Source organism: Ursus arctos, unplaced genomic scaffold (assembly GCF_023065955.2).
Source record: "Ursus arctos isolate Adak ecotype North America unplaced genomic scaffold, UrsArc2.0 scaffold_16, whole genome shotgun sequence".
NCBI lineage: Eukaryota > Metazoa > Chordata > Mammalia > Carnivora > Ursidae > Ursus > Ursus arctos.
In genome coordinates, this window is record NW_026622830.1 from 43,286,852 (window position 1) to 43,307,046 (window position 20,195).

At 41.1% G+C, this 20,195-nt stretch overlaps 1 protein-coding gene across 1 annotated transcript in view; it reads left to right on the plus strand.

The window, feature by feature from the left end:
- The window catches only part of CFAP61 (cilia and flagella associated protein 61), a 285,814-nt gene that overhangs the window by 114,394 nt on the left and 151,225 nt on the right, over positions 1-20,195 (plus strand). The window contains exons 13-16 of the mRNA XM_057312694.1: positions 1,726-1,852; positions 5,749-5,826; positions 10,754-10,960; positions 14,290-14,424. Of these exons, the coding sequence (XP_057168677.1) occupies positions 1,726-1,852; positions 5,749-5,826; positions 10,754-10,960; positions 14,290-14,424 (547 nt within the window). The remainder of the gene's footprint in view (positions 1-1,725; positions 1,853-5,748; positions 5,827-10,753; positions 10,961-14,289; positions 14,425-20,195) is intronic.

The following is a 20,195-nucleotide window of genomic DNA, read 5'->3' on the forward strand; positions in this document are numbered from 1 at the left end:
GGGAGGAACCTATTGTTTAACCTTACCCTAGCTCTTGGTTGTCTCTCGACCCTTTGTGATTGTCTAAGCAGCCTGATTTATTCTTGATATGTCCCAGTTGTTGAGAGTGTGCCAAAAGCCTGTCAGTGTTTCGAAGGGAGAATTCATTCATTGCCAACCTTCAGGCTGATTGGAAGCCAGACCCTCAAGGAGACCCTTAAACAGCCCCTTTCAAAGTATGCAAATATATGCAATTCTGTGGGACTGCAATCATAAATCCTGCTGGCCTCCAGACCAGGTAATGTGGAGGTGTCTCTTGGGTGACATTTATAAAAATTGGGGCTTCAAATGAGTGTATAAGCTCTTTTCTGGGAGTTGCTGGCAAGCTATAGCAAGGCTGAGGGAGAGCACAAAGCTGGCATCCCCTGGCCTACTTTCCCTGAGAATACTCCATAGCTGCTAGATGTGAGGTGAATCTGAGGCCTGCCCTCAGGCTGGAGCTCCAGGACAAGTACATAGGTCTTTTTCACAGGAAGACTGGGGTGTGTTCCAGTCCACCATCTGTGCACTGCCTTGGGAGTGGTAGCCTGCCAAGAACCATCTCTGTGATTGTTACAGTTCCATGGGACCCAAGAACACAACCCTTCCTGGCTACCAGAGCCAGGTGATCAAGGAGATACCCCTATGTGCACTGCGCATGCCTGAGAGTTTTAGCAAGGCAGCGGGAAAGTGCAGGGCTGGGGTATGCCTGCTGGCATTAGTGGGCACCAGGAAAGCACAAGGCCACAGGTGCCTGCTGGTTTTAGTGGGGCAGTGGAATAGTGCAGGGACTGTGTGTGCCTCTTAGCACTAGCAAAGTAAATGGGGAGCACAAAAATGACAACTTCCAGGGTCTCTGTCCCTGGAGAGAGTTCCAACAGGCTCCTTCCCACTTCAGCAGATGCTTTAAGATTAGCAAATGAATCTCCTTTACATATAATGTAGGTAGTTTTCAAACTGCTGCTTTACACTGGGCCCCAGGGTGAGTGAGTCCGCATGTGACCCTTTCAAGAGCTATACATTTAGGTCCCTTCAGCCCTTCAGGTCTCTACAGGTATAAACCCCAATGTTTTTCAAAGACAGGTGTTTTGGGGGTTCATCTCTTTGGTGCAGGTCCCAAGGATTGGGGTAGCTGATGTGGGGCACTAACCCCTCACTCCTCAAGGAGAAGCTCCGTATTCATGAAATCTCTCCCAATCGTGGGTCACTGTGCCAAGGAGAGGTTTTCGGCAAGGCTGCATTCCTGCCTCTCCTACCATTTTGATGTAACCCCTTTATTGGTTGTTGTCAAGGAACCATTCAGCTAGTTTTGAGGTCGTTTTCAGAGAGAATTATTCCATATGTAGCTGTAGATTTGGTGTGTCTGTGGGAGGAGATGAATCAGGATTTTCCTACGTCTCCATCTTAGACCACCCCATCTTTCTGCACATTTGACATGAAATGCATTTAGAGTGTAACTTTGTATTCTCTGGTTAATGAAAATATCAGTAATTTTTACCTTATTCTGAATGTGATGTATAGGTTTTCTAGAATGAATGAGTTACTTCTATAATTAATCAAACTCTAATGTTTTATATATATATTATATATATTACAGGATATTATTTTGTGTATATATGTATATGTGATATTTATAATTTTGTCTTCATTTGGGGGAAATACATATTTTAGTACTTTAACCTAAAAAAAGTATCTCTCCTCATCCAGGTCTATTAACATAAGATTAGCCACTTCATTGGATACTCCTGGTGTTGAAAATCTTGTTAGCACACTCATGCTGAATAAAAGTATATTGGAGGATTTAAAGCAATACAGTGAGGCCCGCAGAGACCATGTAAGTACCTGCTATGACCAGATTGGCTTCCTTTTCCTTGTGATATGGGCCATTATGGCCTATGCAGTTTCAACCTTGAACCTTGAATCCAAGTTTCCTGGGATCTCAGTTGGAGATAGTTGGAGAATTGTACAGTGGTGGGAAGTGGCAGAGGTTGGAACATGGCAGCAAGAAAAGAAAAACAAAGGAGACTGGGGTTTAAGGATATGAGGTTGTTCTCTTCACTGGTATCCCCAAGGCGGGGTGCTGATCAGATATTCTAAATCCTTATCACAGGCATGAAAAATCTGGACTTGATCCAGACAAGTATCCTGAAACAGGATAGATCTCAGGGCTTAGAATAGGTAGATCTGACTGAGGTTAGGGAATGGTAGCTTAGGAATCTGTGCATGCCTGGTGCTCACCTAGCAACACTGGATATCAGACTTAGGACAGTGGGACCCCATTTGACCCTACTGAGTAGTGATTCTGTCTAGATGTTTTTGTTGAGCTGCCTACATTCTCAGGTAATGGATATGCTGTCAAACACCTGTATGACAAGTGTTGGATTCTCTTTCTAGGATAGTAACTATACTATACTTTTGCCCTGGCAAAGGACAAGCTAGCAGTGGTCCTAATGTTTATACTGCTTTCTTAAGGACCATGACAGTTAACTTAATCAGACATGGAACAGTGCATGTAGTTAGAGAAATGCTTAGTCACTTTTTTGATAAATTTTATTTTGAAAAAAAATTTTATTGAACTATAATCAATAAACAGCTTGATAGATTTCACAATTTGAATACGCCATGTAATTAATGAGCACCTGTTTCAGGAAACAGACTAACCCCAGCCTGCCTGAAGTCCCCCTCATGCTCCCATTCAGTTACTTTCTCCCCAGGTTAATACCACCTTGACTTCTAAGATCACAAATTGGTTATGCCTCTTTCTGAACTTTATTTAAAAGGGATCACATAGTATGTTTTCTGATATCAGGCTTTTATTGCTCAGCACCGTGTTTGTGAGATTCACCCATATTGTTCTGTAAAGTATTTCATTGCGTGAAGATATCACAATTTATTTCTTCTTTTTACTGTCATTTGACGGAGTTTCCAGTTATTGGCTCTTTTGAATAAGCACTTTGGTTAAATTTTAAAGTCATCAAGAGGGAGACACCAAACACCTAAACACAATGAAATATTTGGTATTTATCAAGGCATCAAATTAAAATGAAACTTCTCTCCAGCCCATGTTTTTTGTTTCGGTTTGTCTTGATCTTTTTTTTTTCTTTCTTTTTTTTTGCTCCTTCCCTCCTGACCTGCTAGTGCAGTATGATGTATCATCCTGGTTCTCAAAGTGAGTTTTAAGGAGTTATAGAGGTCTCTAAGACATAATTTTCGGGGTGGAGGGGTCTGTGAAGTAAAAACTATTTTCGTAATAAGAATAAGAAACTATTTTCCTTTTCCAGTGTATTGATATTCACACCGATGGTGCAAATGTAATGGTGGGCAGAACCTTGGGAGCCTCAGTGTGGATCAAGGCAGTGGGCACCAGATTTCATCGCCATTCACTCATAGTAATAATAGGAAAAGAGAGTCTAGTGAAGATAGCATTGCCCATCAACAGACTGGCTAAAACACAAGGAGGAGCACCCCTAAATGCTGGGGAGGATGCAGGGAAATAGGATCATTTGTATGTTGCCAGTGGAAATGTAAGATAATACCATTGCTCTGGAAGACAATTTGGCTGTTTCTTCAAAAACCTCAGTGCAACAATCATACAACCTAGTAATTGCACTCCTGGGCATTTATCCCAGAGAAATGAAGACTTGTACATGAATGTTCATAAGCGGTCAGGATCAGCCCAGATGCCCTTCAGCAGGTGAATGGGTAAACTGTGGTACGTTCGTGCCATGGAGTAATACTTAACAATACAAAGGAATGAATTGTTGATGCATACATCAACTTGGATGAATCTGCAGAGAATTGTGCTGAGTTGGGGGGCAGCGGGGGAAGGAAGCCAAACCCTAAAGGTTACAGACTGTATAATTCCACTTATTTGACATTTTTGAAATAACACACTTTTAGAAATAAAAAAGAGATTATTTGTTGCCAGAGGTTGATGATGAGAGGAGAGCAGGGACTAGATGGGTATGGTTACTGTAGGACAACCCAAGGGATCTTTGTGTTGGAACCATTCAGTCTCTCGACTGTGGTGGTGGATACATGAACCTCTACAGGGGATAAAACTGTGTGGAACTTGACACACATATACACAATCACATCAATGTGCATTCCCTGCTTGTCATATTATACTTGAGTTTTGCGGAACATTACCATGACGGGATACTGGGCAGTGTGTACAAGGAATTTCCCTGTATTATTTCTTGTAATTGTTTGTGAGTCTACAGGTATCTCTATATAAATTTCAATTAAAAAAAAAAGGAAAAGCCAGTTTCACTTGAAGCAGTGAAAATTATTAACTTTATTAAACTTCAATCCTTAGATACATGTATTTTCAGTATTCTGTTGTGGCAAAAAGAGAAGTGCACATAAAGCTCTTCTGCTGTAGATTGAAGTTACTGGTTGTTTCAAGAGAAAGCATTTCTGCAAATATTTGATCTTCACGTTGAACCAGCCACCGTGCTCATGGAACACATTTTTACTTGATAGAACAGCTGGCAGGCAAAATATGGTTATTCGGTCTTGGAGAGTTGGCAGACGTTTTCTTAAAAATGAATGAAGTGAGGCTGTCACTCTAAGAAAACAACTGACAGCGTTTGTTCCCTCTGATAAAATCCACGCTTTCAGTAAAAAATTAGAATTTTGGAAAATCAGTACCTCTCCTCATGAGCTTGACAACTTCCAAAAACTTAGAATTTGTTCTGATGAGGCTGGTGGTGATATTACCAAATGTGATGCTTTGATATTTTGTCATAGGTCAACATTTGGAAAATCTGTGTAAGTTTAGGGAACCAGTATGTTCTAGATAAAACATGATCTTACAAAATCACACGTAAGTGAAAGATTCACTCAAACAACAGAATAGACAGATGAGTTTTAATGTAACAACATGTACCAATTTATTGATATGGTTTCAGATTCCACACTGCAGCTCATCTTTAAAACAGTACCACTTGTTGAGTTTTGGTGGAACATCAGAAGAGAATATCCATAATTATCTGAAAAGATTATTTAAATACTTTCTGTTTTCCAACTCTGTATCTTTGTGAAGACAGATTTTTTTTCATATATTTCAACCAAAATAACATATTGCAACAGATTGAATGCAGAAGCAGATATGAGCATCCAGCTGTCTTCCATTAAGCCAGACATTAAAGAGATTTGCAAAAATATAAAACAATGCTACTTTCCTCTCTAAATATTTTTGTCAAATTTTAAATTTTGTTTTAATTAGTAAATTAAACACAAATGAATAAACAAATTAAAATTTTTCTCAGTTTTAATTTCTAATACAGAAACTACTGATAGGTATCTATTACACACATACCCCATGCTCTTTGGAGAGTCCTCAGGGAATAGGGGTCCTGAGATCACAATTTTTGAACCACTGATGTAGAGCTAAAGAAAATGGATTCAAAGTCAAAGGGACTGTGGTTCTGAATCACAGATTCATCCCTTACTAGCTGGAAATCTTGACATGTTCCTCAACCCCCCCAAGCCTTATTTTCTTGTACGTGAAATAGAGGTAGTGATAATATTTACCTTGTAGGAGTGAGGATTCAGTGAACATAGGGAAGACATTTAACTTAGTACATGGTCCAAAGGTAAGTACTGATGGATGTTGGCTCTGACATTGTCATTATGTGACCGTGCTTAAGGCCCACTACTGACTGCTTACAGAAACCTTGATAGTTATATTTTTAAAGGCCTTAAAATACATGCTTATCTTTTCAGGATGGAACACCAATGAAGGCATTTGTAGCTGAAGTTGCAGAACAAGTAGTTGGCATTGCAGTGATCAGAGATGAAATGGTAAATTGTGAAATAGACATTGATTTCCTCTTTGCGCCCTTTTATATCATGAATTAGCATACAATGCCTCTTTTTCATTTTTGTGTATTTAATATGAATGCCTTTTTTGAAGGCTACACATTTTTTTGGAAGGATATAAATCATCATCTACTTGCATCCCACTTGGTTGACTTTGATTTCCCTTTTTTTTTTCAGTTTAAAATATTACAGAGAATACATGAAAACATTCACATTTTTAAAAATTCAAATAACCTTCCATCAGGACCACCAAAAAAAAAAGGTCTTACTTCTCTCCCCCAAAGGATTACTACTATCAATAGTTAGGCATCAATCCCTTCCTACAGTCTTTCTTGCACTTAATTATATGCACTCTGTGTGTGTGTGTGGCCAATTGGACAAGTAATTTTATTTTTTTCCTAATATACAGCCAGTTCTTACTTAATATTTATGGCTGAATAGGTCATTCTTTTCCTGCTGATTCAAAATGCCACCTTTACATGATTAAATTTCCATGTGCCTGGGTCTATTTTTAAACCCTCTGTTCTGTTCCATTCCATGGATTTATTTGTTATCTGCTGTATTATCATACTTTGTTATCTGGTAGGGCAGTCTTTTCTCACTTGTCTTTTTTTTTTTTTTATAAATTCTCTTGTTTTTAATTAGATATTACTCCTCCAGATAAGCCTTATAATACTTACTATGAACTTATTTGCTTCTTCATGGTTTTTATAGAACAATTCAGACCAAATCAACAATTAAAATACTGAGACTTTCTAGGAACATGGCTTCCTGTATTGGTGGTGGTGGTGTTGAATTCTTTTGGGTTCTTCAATAAAGTTTTGTGGCTTTTAGCATACAGGTTTCTTGTGCCAGATATTTTGTTTGTCCATATAGGTTTACTCTCTGCCCTGTTCTGTCCCAGGGAGCCTGACCTGGTGGTCAGCATCATGGGTGCCTTCACCCCTCAGCCTCTAATTGGGTTTGGCCAATGGGGAACCCTAAGGAGAGGAAGGGAAGAGAATGAGGTTGGGATGCCTTGAGCTGGCTGGTATCTCCATTGAGTTTCCCGACCTTTTCAAGGTGGTCTCTTCTCCAGGACCCTCTCAATTTGGATTCTAGTAACTAGTACCTCCCATGCCACCCACCTAAGGTGGTGATAGCTTGCAGTTGCTGCTACACTATCCTTACTGGTTTCCCTATCCCCTGCCCCTCCTTGTAAATAGTCTCTTTGTTAAACCCACCTCCAGTTATCCTAATTTGAAGATACCATCAGTTTCCTCCTGAGACCCTGACTGATACAGTCCTGGACATTTATGATTTATTTTTACTTGTTTTATATTTTTCTGGGTATTGTGATTAGATACTTTTCTTTTTCACTGTACTTTCTAAATGTTTATTTTGGTATGTGAGAACAATACTCATTTTTGTATTGTGACCTTATATCCACCCACCTTTTGGAAGTCTCTTATTAGCTCTGAGAGCTTTCTATTCATTCTCTTTTCTGGTACAGCCTCATTTCTACCATATTCTGTTGGCCAAAGGCATTACAGAGCATGCTCAGATTCCAGGGTTGGAGAAATGGACTCCACTTCTTGATATGGGTGTGGCAAAGTCTGTCTACCAAAGAGCATGTGGGATGCAAATTACTCTTGTAGCCATCTTTGGAAAATAGAATCTGCCACACATCCTTTTAAAAATATTTATATTTTATTTCTTTTTCCAGTTTTATTGTATGTTTAGAATACCATTGAGTAGTAGTGTTTATAATGGGTACTATTGTGATGTTCTTGATTTTAATGAGAGTGAGTCTATATTTTCCTCCATTTAGTATGTAGTATTTGCTGCAGGTTTCTGGGATATATCCTTTATCAAGTTAAGGAAGTTCTCTTCTATTTCTAGTTTACTAAAAGTTTTTATTCTGAATGAGTGTTGAATTTTATCAACTGTTCTTTTGGCATTTAGTCAGATGACCATATGGCTTTATTCCATTAATGTATCCTTCACCATTCTTGTTCTTGGGTTTATTTCTCTTTTTGACTCAGTACATCTTTGAGTAATTCTTTTAGAAACAGTGGTAGATGCATACATACATATACAAGAAGTTTTCATTTTGTCCTCACCCTGGAATACTCATTAGGCTATATATAGAATTCTTATTCCAACTACTTCTCAACAGATTGTTGATGTTTTTACTCTCATGGTCTTCCAGTGTCACTGATAAAATGTAATCCGATATAAATAAATTTTGTTTGCTTTCTGTCTTGAGAATTAGTTTGGTTCTTTTCTATCCCTGAAATTCTGAAATTTTACTAAGAAGTAACTTATGCCTCTACTGAGTCTTGGGAATATCTTTCTTCTATGATTTCAGTATTTTTTCCCTTTTAGTTTCTTCATTCTCTTCTTCTTAAATTCCTTTTAAGATGGATGTTGGACCTTTGGAATTGTTCCTTCATTGTCTCTTAACTTTCTTCTCAGTTCTTTATCTCTTGTATTTCTTATTCTTCATTCTAGGAGACTCCCTTGATTTTGTCTTCTGGATCCCTAATTCACTCTTCATCCATGTCCATTCTGTTATGCAGGCCTTCTCTTGGAATTTTCTTTTTAAAAGATTTTATTTATTTATTTTAGAGAAAGAGAGAAGGCACAAGCAGTGGGGAGGAACAGAAGGGGAGGGTGAAGAAAAAGGAAAGAATCTCAAACAGACTCCATGCTGAGCGCAGAGCCCGACAGAGGGCTCGATCTCACAACCATGAGATCATGATCTGAGCCAAAACTGAGAGTTGGACTGAGCCATCCAGATGCCCTTCTATCTGAATTTTCATTTCAGGGTTCATATATTTAAATTACAAGTCTCTCCCTTGTTCTTTTCTTATTCCTTTTGTAGCAGCTTGTTTTTTATGTTATATGCAGTATCCTTCTTGGTATCTCTGAGGACACTGAGTAGAATTTTTTTCTAAAAAACTCTCTTCTGTCCCCTGACTCACCTCTTTGCCCCTAGAGTAAATTGTAGTTTCTCTATCTGATCTTTTGCATTTGTCAGTTTTCCCCAAAAGTCATAAATGAAAGATTACAGTATCAGTATGGCTGGCTGGCATGGGTATCCTTGACAGATGTGCTTCCTCACTGCATCTCTCAGTCATTGGGAGGGCTGCCCATCCCAGTCTCTGATTGGGAAGGGACATCAGTTGTCTGGCTTCTTCTAATGGTCTTCAATGTAGGTGGTCCTGACAGGTGATGGGCAGGTTAAGAGGGTGTAAGCTAGTGTTAGAGAACTTTGATACATTTCCTTCCAAGGTAAGACTACTTTGCTTTTTTTTTTCTTTTAAAGATTTTTGTTTATTTATTTGAGAGAATGTGAGAGAGAGAGAGGGAGCGAGCGTAAGTCAGGGGAGAGGCATAGGAAGGAGAGGGAGAAGCAAGCTCCCCTCTGAGCAGGAAGACTGTCTTGGGGCTAGATCCCAGGACCCTGAGATCATGGCCTCAGCCAAAGACAGATGCCTAACTGACTGAGCCACCCAGGTGCCCTGTAGACTACTTTTGTGTCCCCTATCATGCCACCTCATTACTTTAAAAATATTTTTTTGTTGTTATTTTAAGGGATTTGGGATGGGAGGAAAATTAGGTGCACATAGCCCATATGCTGTTTTGAGCCAGTACCTCTGTAGGCTTTTTGTTTTTTGTTTTTCAGTAATTTCTCAGCCCTACATTTATTACTCATTTTATTTTATAATGAGGGATGCCTTCTTGGTAATTAAACTCTTAGCATGTTAAGGCACTTATAGGGTCAGTGCAGATGGAAAGGTCAGACATTGTCAGAATTGCCCTCATGGACTACCACTGGCCTGGTTACCCTGAACTGCCTTTCCTCTGCGCTTTGTAGCAGAGGCTGTAAAGACAAAGGACCTTGATGGGCTTGGATACAGACTTCAGTTTCCTGAATTTTCCAGTGCCAGCTTTGCTGATTACAGAGCAAATCAGGTTTCTTGCATTCTGCAATTCCTCTTTTTGGAAGTGTGCTTTTAGGACAATTCTGTGGAAAATAAGAAGAAATATAAGTAGGTGCTTTCCAATGTGCACGTAGTTTGATTTTTCCTGCATATCAGGTGTGTTTATTGCTTTTGTAGTGAGAGAAAGTCACACTCACTCTGGATGGTGCCTCCACCCCACAGCGTGCACTATGGGGAAGAGAAGCAGTGCACAGTTAGCATGGATGAGTCTCTGCTTCCCTGCCTACAGTGTGGGGGACCAAGAGTGATGGTCAGAACTGGACCCACAGAAGCAGGAGCAGAATGCCTGATATTTTCTTGTATAAGTAAACATCAGTCCTTTAAATTACCTTCCACAGGCTAAAAATAGAATACTTGAGAGGCATAAAAAGTTTAAGGAATGCCTATGGATGAGGCCCAGCCTTGCGGTTTTATTGTAGGCCAACCCAGCCACACGTGCCAGTCAAAGTGTGTGACCTGTGGGATGGCACGTTTCCATATTAATGGGTGAAGAGAGAATAGTAGTGAGTCCAGGGAGCACCAGTGGCTGTGTTTGTCCTGCTGCTGAGTTTTGTACATGTTCAGTCAGTCACACTGACCAGCTGGTGCTCCCCTTGTCCAACAGTGGTGATGAGCAGCCATCCTGTCACCTGGCCACTAGCAGAGGCTTGAGGCTCTCTGGGTTTTTAGCAGTCACAGCTGTAAGGAACAAACTCCAAAGCTGTGCAGTCACCCTTCAGAGAACAAGCAATCAGAACTTTCAGGAAATGTAATTTTCCGTTTTCAAAAATTGAACAGTGAAAATGAGGTAGTAAATCACGGAAGAGAAAAGCATGTTTCTTACTATTGCACCTAAGGTAATTTTTAAAAGATTTTCATGACAAAATGCATGCCATTTGCTTAAAACATCCTTAGATGTCCTTTCCCCTCCTCTTTTTTAGGATGTAGAGTACATACGATCCCATTACAACATTGAAGATTTCATCTACTTCAGTCACCACCAGCGCGAAGAACACGGGCACCTGTATCATTTTGCCCTGAACCCTGTGTTTCGTCACTACACCAAGTTTTTTCTGAAGGAGATCCTCCGTTTAGGCTATAAATCCTGTCTCTACTACCCTGTTTACCCACAGATCAGGGAAGGCAAGGTAAAAGAATGTCATCATTCACTTTTCCAGCACATCAACCTTTGTGATGTCATTTGTGTCGTGTGCCATATTTTATTCCTTCCTCGTTAAATGGATTTGGATTATAACATGGCTCTGAATTTCAAATGGCCACATTGGCCCTTTTATTTAATACACTATGGCAAAAGCCCAGAAGACTGAACTTCTGAAACATTTACAACCATTATAACTGGTAGAACAATTTGTTGGCTTTTCCCTATTGACAAAGCAAAGACTGAAAAGTCTGCAAAAATGCTCTAAGGGGCATGGAAGTCAAATAATTTCTTACGCAGCCTTAGTGAAATGCCAAAATGATCCTATCGTGTTCTTCAAGCAAAGAACATTTTCGTTTGAACTCATAGAACAAATCAGTTCAATCCTGTAAGATCGGTGTGCTCTCACAGCATTCCAAATAAGCCCTATAACTCCTGCCGTAAGAGTGATGGATAAAAAGTGGAGATGTGGGGTGCCTGGGTGGCTCAGTCATTAGGCGTCTGCCTTTGGCTCAGGTCATGATCCCAGGGTCCTGGGATTGTGGAATCGAGCCCTGCATCAGGCTTCCTGCTCAGCGGGAAGCCTGCTTCTCCCTCTCCCACTCCCCCTGCTTGTGTTCCCTCTCTCACTGTCTCTCTCTCTGTCAAATAAAGAAATAAAATCTTTAAAAAAAATGGAGATGTATGAAGGTGATATAGTAAATACCTTTATGTAGTAAATACTTTATGTAGTAAATACCCCTGTTACTCTACCTAACACTGTTATAGTTACGTAGACTAATCCTTTTGTAGTAAACACCATCTACTGTGTATCCATACATGCAGAGATAGCAAGCTCTTCATTTGCTTCCATCTTGCTTTCACTTATCCTGTTTAGTCTTCAGAGCACTTTTCACTAGCTAAATTATCTTTTATCATGAAAGCAGAGGTCTTTGTCTTTTTTTTAAAGGTTTTATTTATTTATTTGAGAGAGAGAGAACAGAAGCAGGGGGAGCAGCTGAGGGAGAGAGAGAAGCAGACTCACCGCTGATCTGGGAGCCCAACATGGGGCTTGATCCCAGGACCCTGGGATCATGACCTGAGCCAAAAGCAGAGGCTTAACCAACTGGGCCACCCAGGCATCCCTGTTTGTCTGTCTTGTTCAAAGCTACATCCCAGCCCGAGTGCCTAGAAGAGTCACACACATGTGTGCATGTGCACATCAGTGTGTATATACACCCACACACACATGCACACACACATGCACTCATAGCGTCCTGGTTGTTCCACAGGCAAAGGTCTCTTCAAGCTGCTTCTCAAGGTATTGCTTCTGACAAGTCGATCCCTCTATCACTGACAGCTGGTCCTCAGCTCCATGTAGACTTGAGAAGTGATGAGATTCAATCACTAGGCCAGCTAGAAGTTGTCCCATCATATCCCATTCATGACCAAAATCTTTCTCATGCTCTGCCCAGAGTCCAGGATGTTGTCATGATTCTTCTTTGTTACCACAAATGAGCTAAGCAGATTTTTAAAAGAATCTGATTCATTAAACTTAAAAACAATCTAAAATCAATCGGTACATTGCCCAAACCGGTAATTTTGACAATGTATCTTATTGAACAAAAGTCTTTGGGGGAAGTACAGAGGGAATGGGGAAGAAGAAAAAACATGGAAAAGATTTTCAGCGAGAGGTAGAATATGCCCCAGTGATGATTTTTTTCCTATCAAAATGCAGTGTGATAGCCATGTGAAAGCCCTAAACTTGAACTTAAGGAGATGGAAGGTGACGGTTCTGCTGGAAAATTCTGGTCCCACACATTTTCTTTTAACTTTGCATTTGGCAAGTTGCCAATGCGGTGACCTTCAGAATGTGATATTACATTCTTACCTTTTATTCATGATGTTGCCTGCATGTGCCAAGGTTGGTCCAGAAAGTCCTTTTGCAACCATAATAAAAAATAGTATCTTTGACATTTCACTGAACATTTGCATATTTACCTCAATCATGTAGAATTTGGAACGTGTTATACACTATTTCACATAGGATATAGAAACATACTTGGAGACAGATTTTTCCTCTCTGCACTCCCAGGTCATTTACATATATACCTTTTAACAAGTGTAAGAAGCAATACCAGGTAATTTAGGTAAGAATTTCCAAGTTCTGCTATAAATCCCTTGACTATAGTAAAAGTGGACGTTGGGCTTGCATCATGAAGATGGTTTCCCCCACACCCTCCTGCTAGGACATGTATTGAGAGACCCTCCAGGCATAAAAGCAGAACACTAGCTAGGAATTCCTGGGTTCTGTTTTTCAGTGTGTAAAGTCAGGGTGTGAAGTTGAATGGTGAAGGATTTTAGAAGTCCCTTTTAGAAACTCTTAGAAATGCCTGACAGTGGCGGGGGGGGGGGGGGTCTCGAATAGCAGCTAAGTCATACGTAAACTATCTTATTTATTAAGCTACACCTAGTTTTACTTGCTTTGTGTTCCAGTTTAAATTCCATAAATATATCATTAGAGATTCTGGTGTCATGGTTTAACTCTTAAGGTTTAAATGGTTGAAATACCCTGAGTTAGTGTCACCAGAACCCCCTCAGATTTCATAAATGTGAAAGGAATAAAAATCACCATGTTCCGTTTTCTCTGCCAAGTTTAAAAAATGGGGTAAAATGAATATTTAACACATTCTCCTAAAACATGATTTATCATAGTCTGTTACAGTAAGCATAAATCCGGCTCATAATTTAGCATTAATGTAAGTCAAAATAATATAATCCAATTTCCCTACCCCCTACCCCACTTTCCAGTTTCATCTTTTTGTTTTAAAACACTACTTTTATCAACAAAGGTCCAATTGAAGTAGTTGTGCCTTTCACAAACAGGAGGATTTCCACGTCCGTGCTCAGCCTCCCCTCAGATGACATTTTTATCTATGTGCCTTCTTAAAGCAGCTTGTGCCAAACACGCAAAGGTTAACAGGACGCAGATAACACAGCTTAATGGGGTCAAATCAAGCTGATTCATGATCACTATGGAGAAGAATATCCTCCTGGGGAAAATACTTGTACTGAAAAATCCCATAAACCAAACCACTTGTTTATCTGTCATTCCCACAGAGATAGTAATGTAATTACTCTCGTAATTATCTTCATTAGTGTCAGGCATTATCTACAATTCATTCCTCTGCTCGAAGAGTATGTTTGTTTATTTGCTGATTTTCCCCCCTCTCCGATTTGGCCGGGTGCAGACTTTTGTATTTGTAAAGCCGCACGCAGGCATCTGTGCTGCACGGCCCTGACATGCTGGCCCCTAAAACAGAGATTGCTGTCTTTCAGTTTCAGAGCTCCTATGCCCACTCCCTGACATCCGCCCTTCATTACTTGGTTCCCGTGCGGCCGCGACGACAGATTGTCTATCCTCTGGAAAAGCTTGGCATCAACGCTCCATCAAAGGCGGTCTCCAAGGATCCGGTGGGTAGCCGGGCGGCAGCAGGCAGGGAGGCGCCGTGCCAGCTCACGCGGGCGTGGCAGATGGGGTGGCAGCACTGTCTTCTCGGGAGCAGGCTGCTTCTTAATTACAGGGAGCCTGGAGCTCGTGCCCTTACAGGGGCGCCCTGCCGAGGCTCCCCTGAAGTCCTTCCCTCAGGTGGTTATTTCATAGAAACCTGAAACAGGGGTGGCCTGGAAAACAGACCCCATGGGACGCTTTGTGTGCAAGGCTGGGTCTTAGCACAAGTGGCCTGGAGTCAGACTCCCAGCATATTTCCGTTTTCTTTCTCCTTCCTCAAACGCAGATTCTGCCTTTCCATAGATGTTTTGTTTGCAAGGCAAAAGTGGTCATTCACAAGGCAGACAAAGCTGACAGAGACAGTAGAGCTGGCTGCGTTTGAGATGTGTGGGTCCTTAGCTGGGTTTGCTTTAACTCCTCTGTGGGGAGTCAGGACGATTCCCAGGACCACATTAACTGCCCTGGGGTGGCACAGGGCTTAACCTTAAAATGAACAACCCTGGATGTGTTTATTACCGGAACAGAAGAAACCAAAATAGAACCTAGATTGCACTTTCACTGAAAATGTACATATGTGTGTACACACGGCCATGCTCAATGAATTAGCTGGAAAAAACATGATCTTGTCAAGTTGACTTACATATGTAGGCTTGTAGTATTTGTACGCACTTCCATTTAAATAAGTCGAAAAAAAAATCCCCTCAGTGTGCTGACGTTTGTCCATTGTGAGAGGAGAGGAAAGAGGAATGTGGAAGGTTTAAACTCTCCAAAAGGTTAGCCAAGGAGTTGCTCAATTCTGTGCTCAAATAAAGAGCTTGGGCAACCCCAGCACTACAGGAAGTATGTTGATCTGCTGCTCGAAGCTCCCACTCTGCAAACGAGTGCCCTGGGTGGGGTGGGGGAGGGGCTCCATCAAGACCCGGCTTAGCAGCACCTGCTCACTGTAACCAAGGCTGCTTAAATTCTGCATTCATCTTTACATTTGTAAAACAGACAATAAATTTATATTTCTTTTTTTAAAAAACTGCATTCACATAGCGCTTTACAGTTTGCATTTTTTCAGCATACTCCTTTTTTTTTTTTTTAAGATTTTATTTATTTATTAGACAGAGAGAGACACAGCGAGAGAGGGAACACAAGCAGGGGGAGTGGGAGAGGAAGAAGCAGGCTCCCAGTGGAGCAGGGAGCCCAATGTGGGGCTCGATCCTAGGACCCTGGAATCACGCCCTGAGCCGAAGGCAGACGCTTACCGACTGAGCCACCCAGGCACCCCAATAAATTTATATTTCTTTTCTGATAAGTTCTAAATTTATATTTGAGGAGCGACTGAAAATCAATACCAGTTCTTTCCTCTCCTAACTCTTTATTATGGAAAATGTCAAGCATATACCAAAGTAGAGAGAACCAGATAAAGCAGGGCTTCTCATGCTGTCTGTGCTGAGGGACCTTATCTTCTTTTTTTTTAATGTACAATCCATCATAGACTGATAGTTTTATAAAAGGTGAATTCCTTAAAAATGAGTTTGAAAACAAAGGGAGACAAAACTCAAGTCCAGTTATTTATTATTAGATTTAATAGACACAGAATTAGTCTGTACAATTGTTATAAAAGCTGCTGAATGCTTCTCTCCATCTCTATGCTTGCATCTTCAAAGACCAATGACAGTTTGCAGATGGGCACCTGTCTCAGACCACATGTTGAGTAGCACTGAAACTCCCAGATACTTGGCACTGGGCTTCAAAAATCTCTAGTTCTGGCAACTGCTGGCCAGTCTTGGATCTTCTACACCCCCACCCACTTCTCATTCCTCCTTATCATTTTGAAGCAATTCTCAGATGCATATATTTCATCCAGGATCATGGGTATGTTCTAGGTAGCAGGGCCCAGGGCATTGCAGCTTACACTCTGTCCATGCTAAAGTGTGCCTGAGCCCATCTGGAGGACCTTTGGGATGGCCACCAGATGGTCTGTTTTCATGTAGAGATCCTGGGATTGGACTCCTTTGGAATGAAAGCCAAGACCCACAGGTTTGGCCCAAAGAGAGCGCTTTGGGGTCAGAGAGGGTGGCTTCTTCTGTAGCACCCTGAAACACAGCTTCCATAGAGTCATGCTGATCCCAGGAGAAGGTGCCTCCCTGCCCAAGGATGCAGCTTCTGTGTCAAATCAGGGTAAGGAGGAGAGATGCTACCCTTTTGCAGTCACTGCTGAGACTCCTTCAAGGATGGACAGACCATATTACTGGGCCAGGAGAAGCCCTCACATGGCTCCAGCGCCTTAAGCCAGTCCAGGAAGGAAAGGAATACAGAGCTATCATCTGGTTATCAAGAGCAGTGTTTTTCTGAATACCAGGAGCTTCTCCCCACCCCGACCCTCAGGAATCTCTAGAGGCTGGAGCTCCAGGTGGGGAAAAAGCCAGAGAAAATATTTTGTTTCATGATTTACCAGGTTGGTATGAGTTGAAATCATTACTTAAACATTTAGTAACCTTTTCTGTGGTGATCTCAGTTGCCGTGTGTCCCCTGTAGAGTCCTGGCTCATTTCAAGGCACAGCAGAGGATGGATTGTTTAAATCACTGGTCCGGGAAGACAACCCCTTACCAGATGGGTGGGGCTGATGGTTGGTACCTGCTGTGTTGTGCTGTGTTGTCTATTGTATCAGTGAATTTTGACTTCTGAAGAAACACTTCTGCTGCTACTGATTGTACTCCTCCTCAAGAAGGTTTTAGTAAAGGTTTAGATTTAGCAAACAAGATTTAGTAAATATTTTAGAAATCTTTAAAGTTTGGTCAAAGGATTATCAAGACCATAATCCACATGGGACAGGACTGGATATTCAACTGTTAAAATGCTAAATTATATTAAATTATTTTTTTTCTTTTGAACATTTTAGTTGGATTTAAGGCTTCGGCCGATTATCTGAGACAAGGTGAGCCAAATAGAAATTTTTAGGAGGGATTTCTATAAAGTCCTAAGAACATTGTTTTCTTAGCAGAGCAATAGTGTTGCAGCCATTGAACCTAGTGAAATTGAGTGACTATCATTACTAAATGAACTCCTTTTCTTTTCCCCTTAAATTTGCTATCCACTCCCCTAGCACATGAAGGTTATATGGCTCCCTCACCATGTCCCCACATTTCTCTGTCTGGGCACTTGCCTTTCGTACCTTTTATCCTACTTAAACCATCTCAGAGTGACCATCCATTTCCTTGCTTTCACCTAGGAAGCCAGTCTTCAAGGGAACAGATCACTCCAGGCATGAGTAATGGGATAGAGAGTGTTTCATCTCGGTGGGTTGCCAATTTGAATCTGGCACAAGCCAGCAGTGATTGAAATTCATCACTGCATGGCAGGGAGATATGCCTCCACCCCACCTCAAGGTGGTTTCTGCCTGGGTTGGATGATAGGTGTCCTTGCCATAATACCTTCCCTGTCGTCATTATTAATTGACAGCTTGCCCCATATCAGGTCAAAAGAAAGGACCTGGAAAACACGTAAATGATTTTCATCACATAGTACAGAGGTAGGTCCCAAAGATTCATCATAATATCTCCACAGTTAACTAGTGTAGATTCATGGATAAGAGAGAAGGCTTTTTTCTGACCAAGACCGTAACCACATGGGACAGGCTTGGAAGACTCATTTCTCAGCTTGAATTGGCCATCTTGGTCTCACATTGTGAGAATTATTGTGAGGGGAATTTTTTTTTTTTTCGCCCTCCCCCCCATGAGGGGAATTTTTTTTAAATGAATCAGCACATGGCCCACATGCGTGAAAACTACTATCAGGGAAATACTCAAAGTTTGGCTGAATTAATTGAATGGCCGTATTAATTAAAGACTGTGGAGCAGTTTGAGCCACACTGACTTTGGAATGGTTCTATTTTCTTTCCTTTCCTGCTCCCACATAGGGATTCAGAGATGACTGTGACTCCTGCCCTCTGGGAGCTTACAGGCTAGTGTCGGTATTACTGTGGGACTGTTCTTGTTAGTTAAACCAGGGGTGGGAGAGGGCCACACTGACCCTGGTATTGAGAGCCGAACTCAGGAAGAGGAGCCGCGTTGGGGTCTGCACAATCATGCGGTAGGGAATGTATTTGTTCCGAGGACTGTTTCCTTTCTAAGACTAAGATTTTAAATGAGTCTCATTTGTGATATGAAACACCAGATAATCTGCTTTGAGCTGAAACAGCTCCTACCCTTGCTTCAGTCTCATAGATGCTTCCCATCATTCACTTCAGTGTCTTTAGTTCTTCATCTTGGTTTACGGGATTCATAGAATTATATGAACTCATCTCTCTTTCTTCTCTTTTCTTTTCTTTTCTTTTTTCTTTTCTCTTCCCCCCCAAATTTTTGGGACCAAACCAAGCCATCATCTTTCAGATGACACAGGAATCTTACTTTCAAGGCAATTGATGCCTGTTGTTATTTTTTGTGGTGGTTTATTAGTGAAGGTCTTTTAAAATCTTAACTAATAAATTCTTTGAGGCCTCCATTTTCCCTTTGTACTTCTACAAAGGAAAATGACGGTTTATTTAACCCCCCCTTTCTCAGAGCTAAGTGCTGGCCCACTTTTTCCTGGTATGTGATCTCTCAGAAAGATGTCACTCACTGGCATTCAGTTACCCTTTGAATTGTCCCTTTTCATCTTGGCTGTTCTTCCCCAGTGTAGCTATAATTACCATCTGATGGACTGTTACTGGATACTGTTTCACTTGTGCATCTGCTGCCCTAGGAAATTGCATTATTCTCCCAGCACCTGCTAGATTTTCCCCAGTTTGATTGTTCCCCAACCCCTTCTTCAAACTTGGAAACTTTGGCTGCCCATGGTTAGACTTCCTTGATTGTACTTGTGGTCAGGGTGTGTGGATGTGTTTTAAAATCACCCCGCTGGCATCTCCTTGGTAGAGGTTGCTACAAATACGCGTATTTTTCAACATCCTATGTGCACTGACCATCTTAATGTGACCATGGTGATAGTATCTTGAAATGAAATTAACTCACTTTAAATCACTGCCCATGAGTCAAGTGTGCTTTTTCAAGCCATTTCTCAGCCTTTTGCACTACCTGTACGAAGTGTATTTGCTCCTATTTATGGTGAACCCTTTTCTCTGACATTCTTAGAATAATTTACATAAGTTCCTTCATGAGCTCTTTTCCCCCCCTTCAAACAGTACAAGTTTCATGATCATTTCATTCTAATTCTCTGAACACTCTCTAGTTTTGTATTTTATGCAGTATACACGTGTACATCAGCATGACTCATGTGACATCAGTGATTTATTCTCGTTATTCTCATAATTCCTTCCTCTTAGAAAGGTTACAAAATAATAACAGCAGCTACTTGTACCGACAGTATCGAGCTCTTATTGAAGGCTTCCCGCGAATCATCCCATTTAATGCTCACATCTGCAAGTGTAAACAGTCACTTCTACTACCCTACCTCGATGTACCTAAAGAAAACAGGCTTGCAGGGAAGGAGGGTAAATGACTTGTCCGAAGACTAACTCATTGGCAGAGCTTCAAATCCAGGCAGTTGGATGCCAGAACCCCTGCCTTCAACCATGATATATATATTCTTTCATCTAAAAAGTGAAAGCGTTGCTATCACAACTCATTGTAGGAGAACCAAACCACAGAAAAGGAAGATGGCTTGACAGAGACCTTTTGGAATCTCCCAGATCTTTGGCACCAGCTACTTAATCAAAAGGTGACCCACAGATAATTGGCTTTCCCC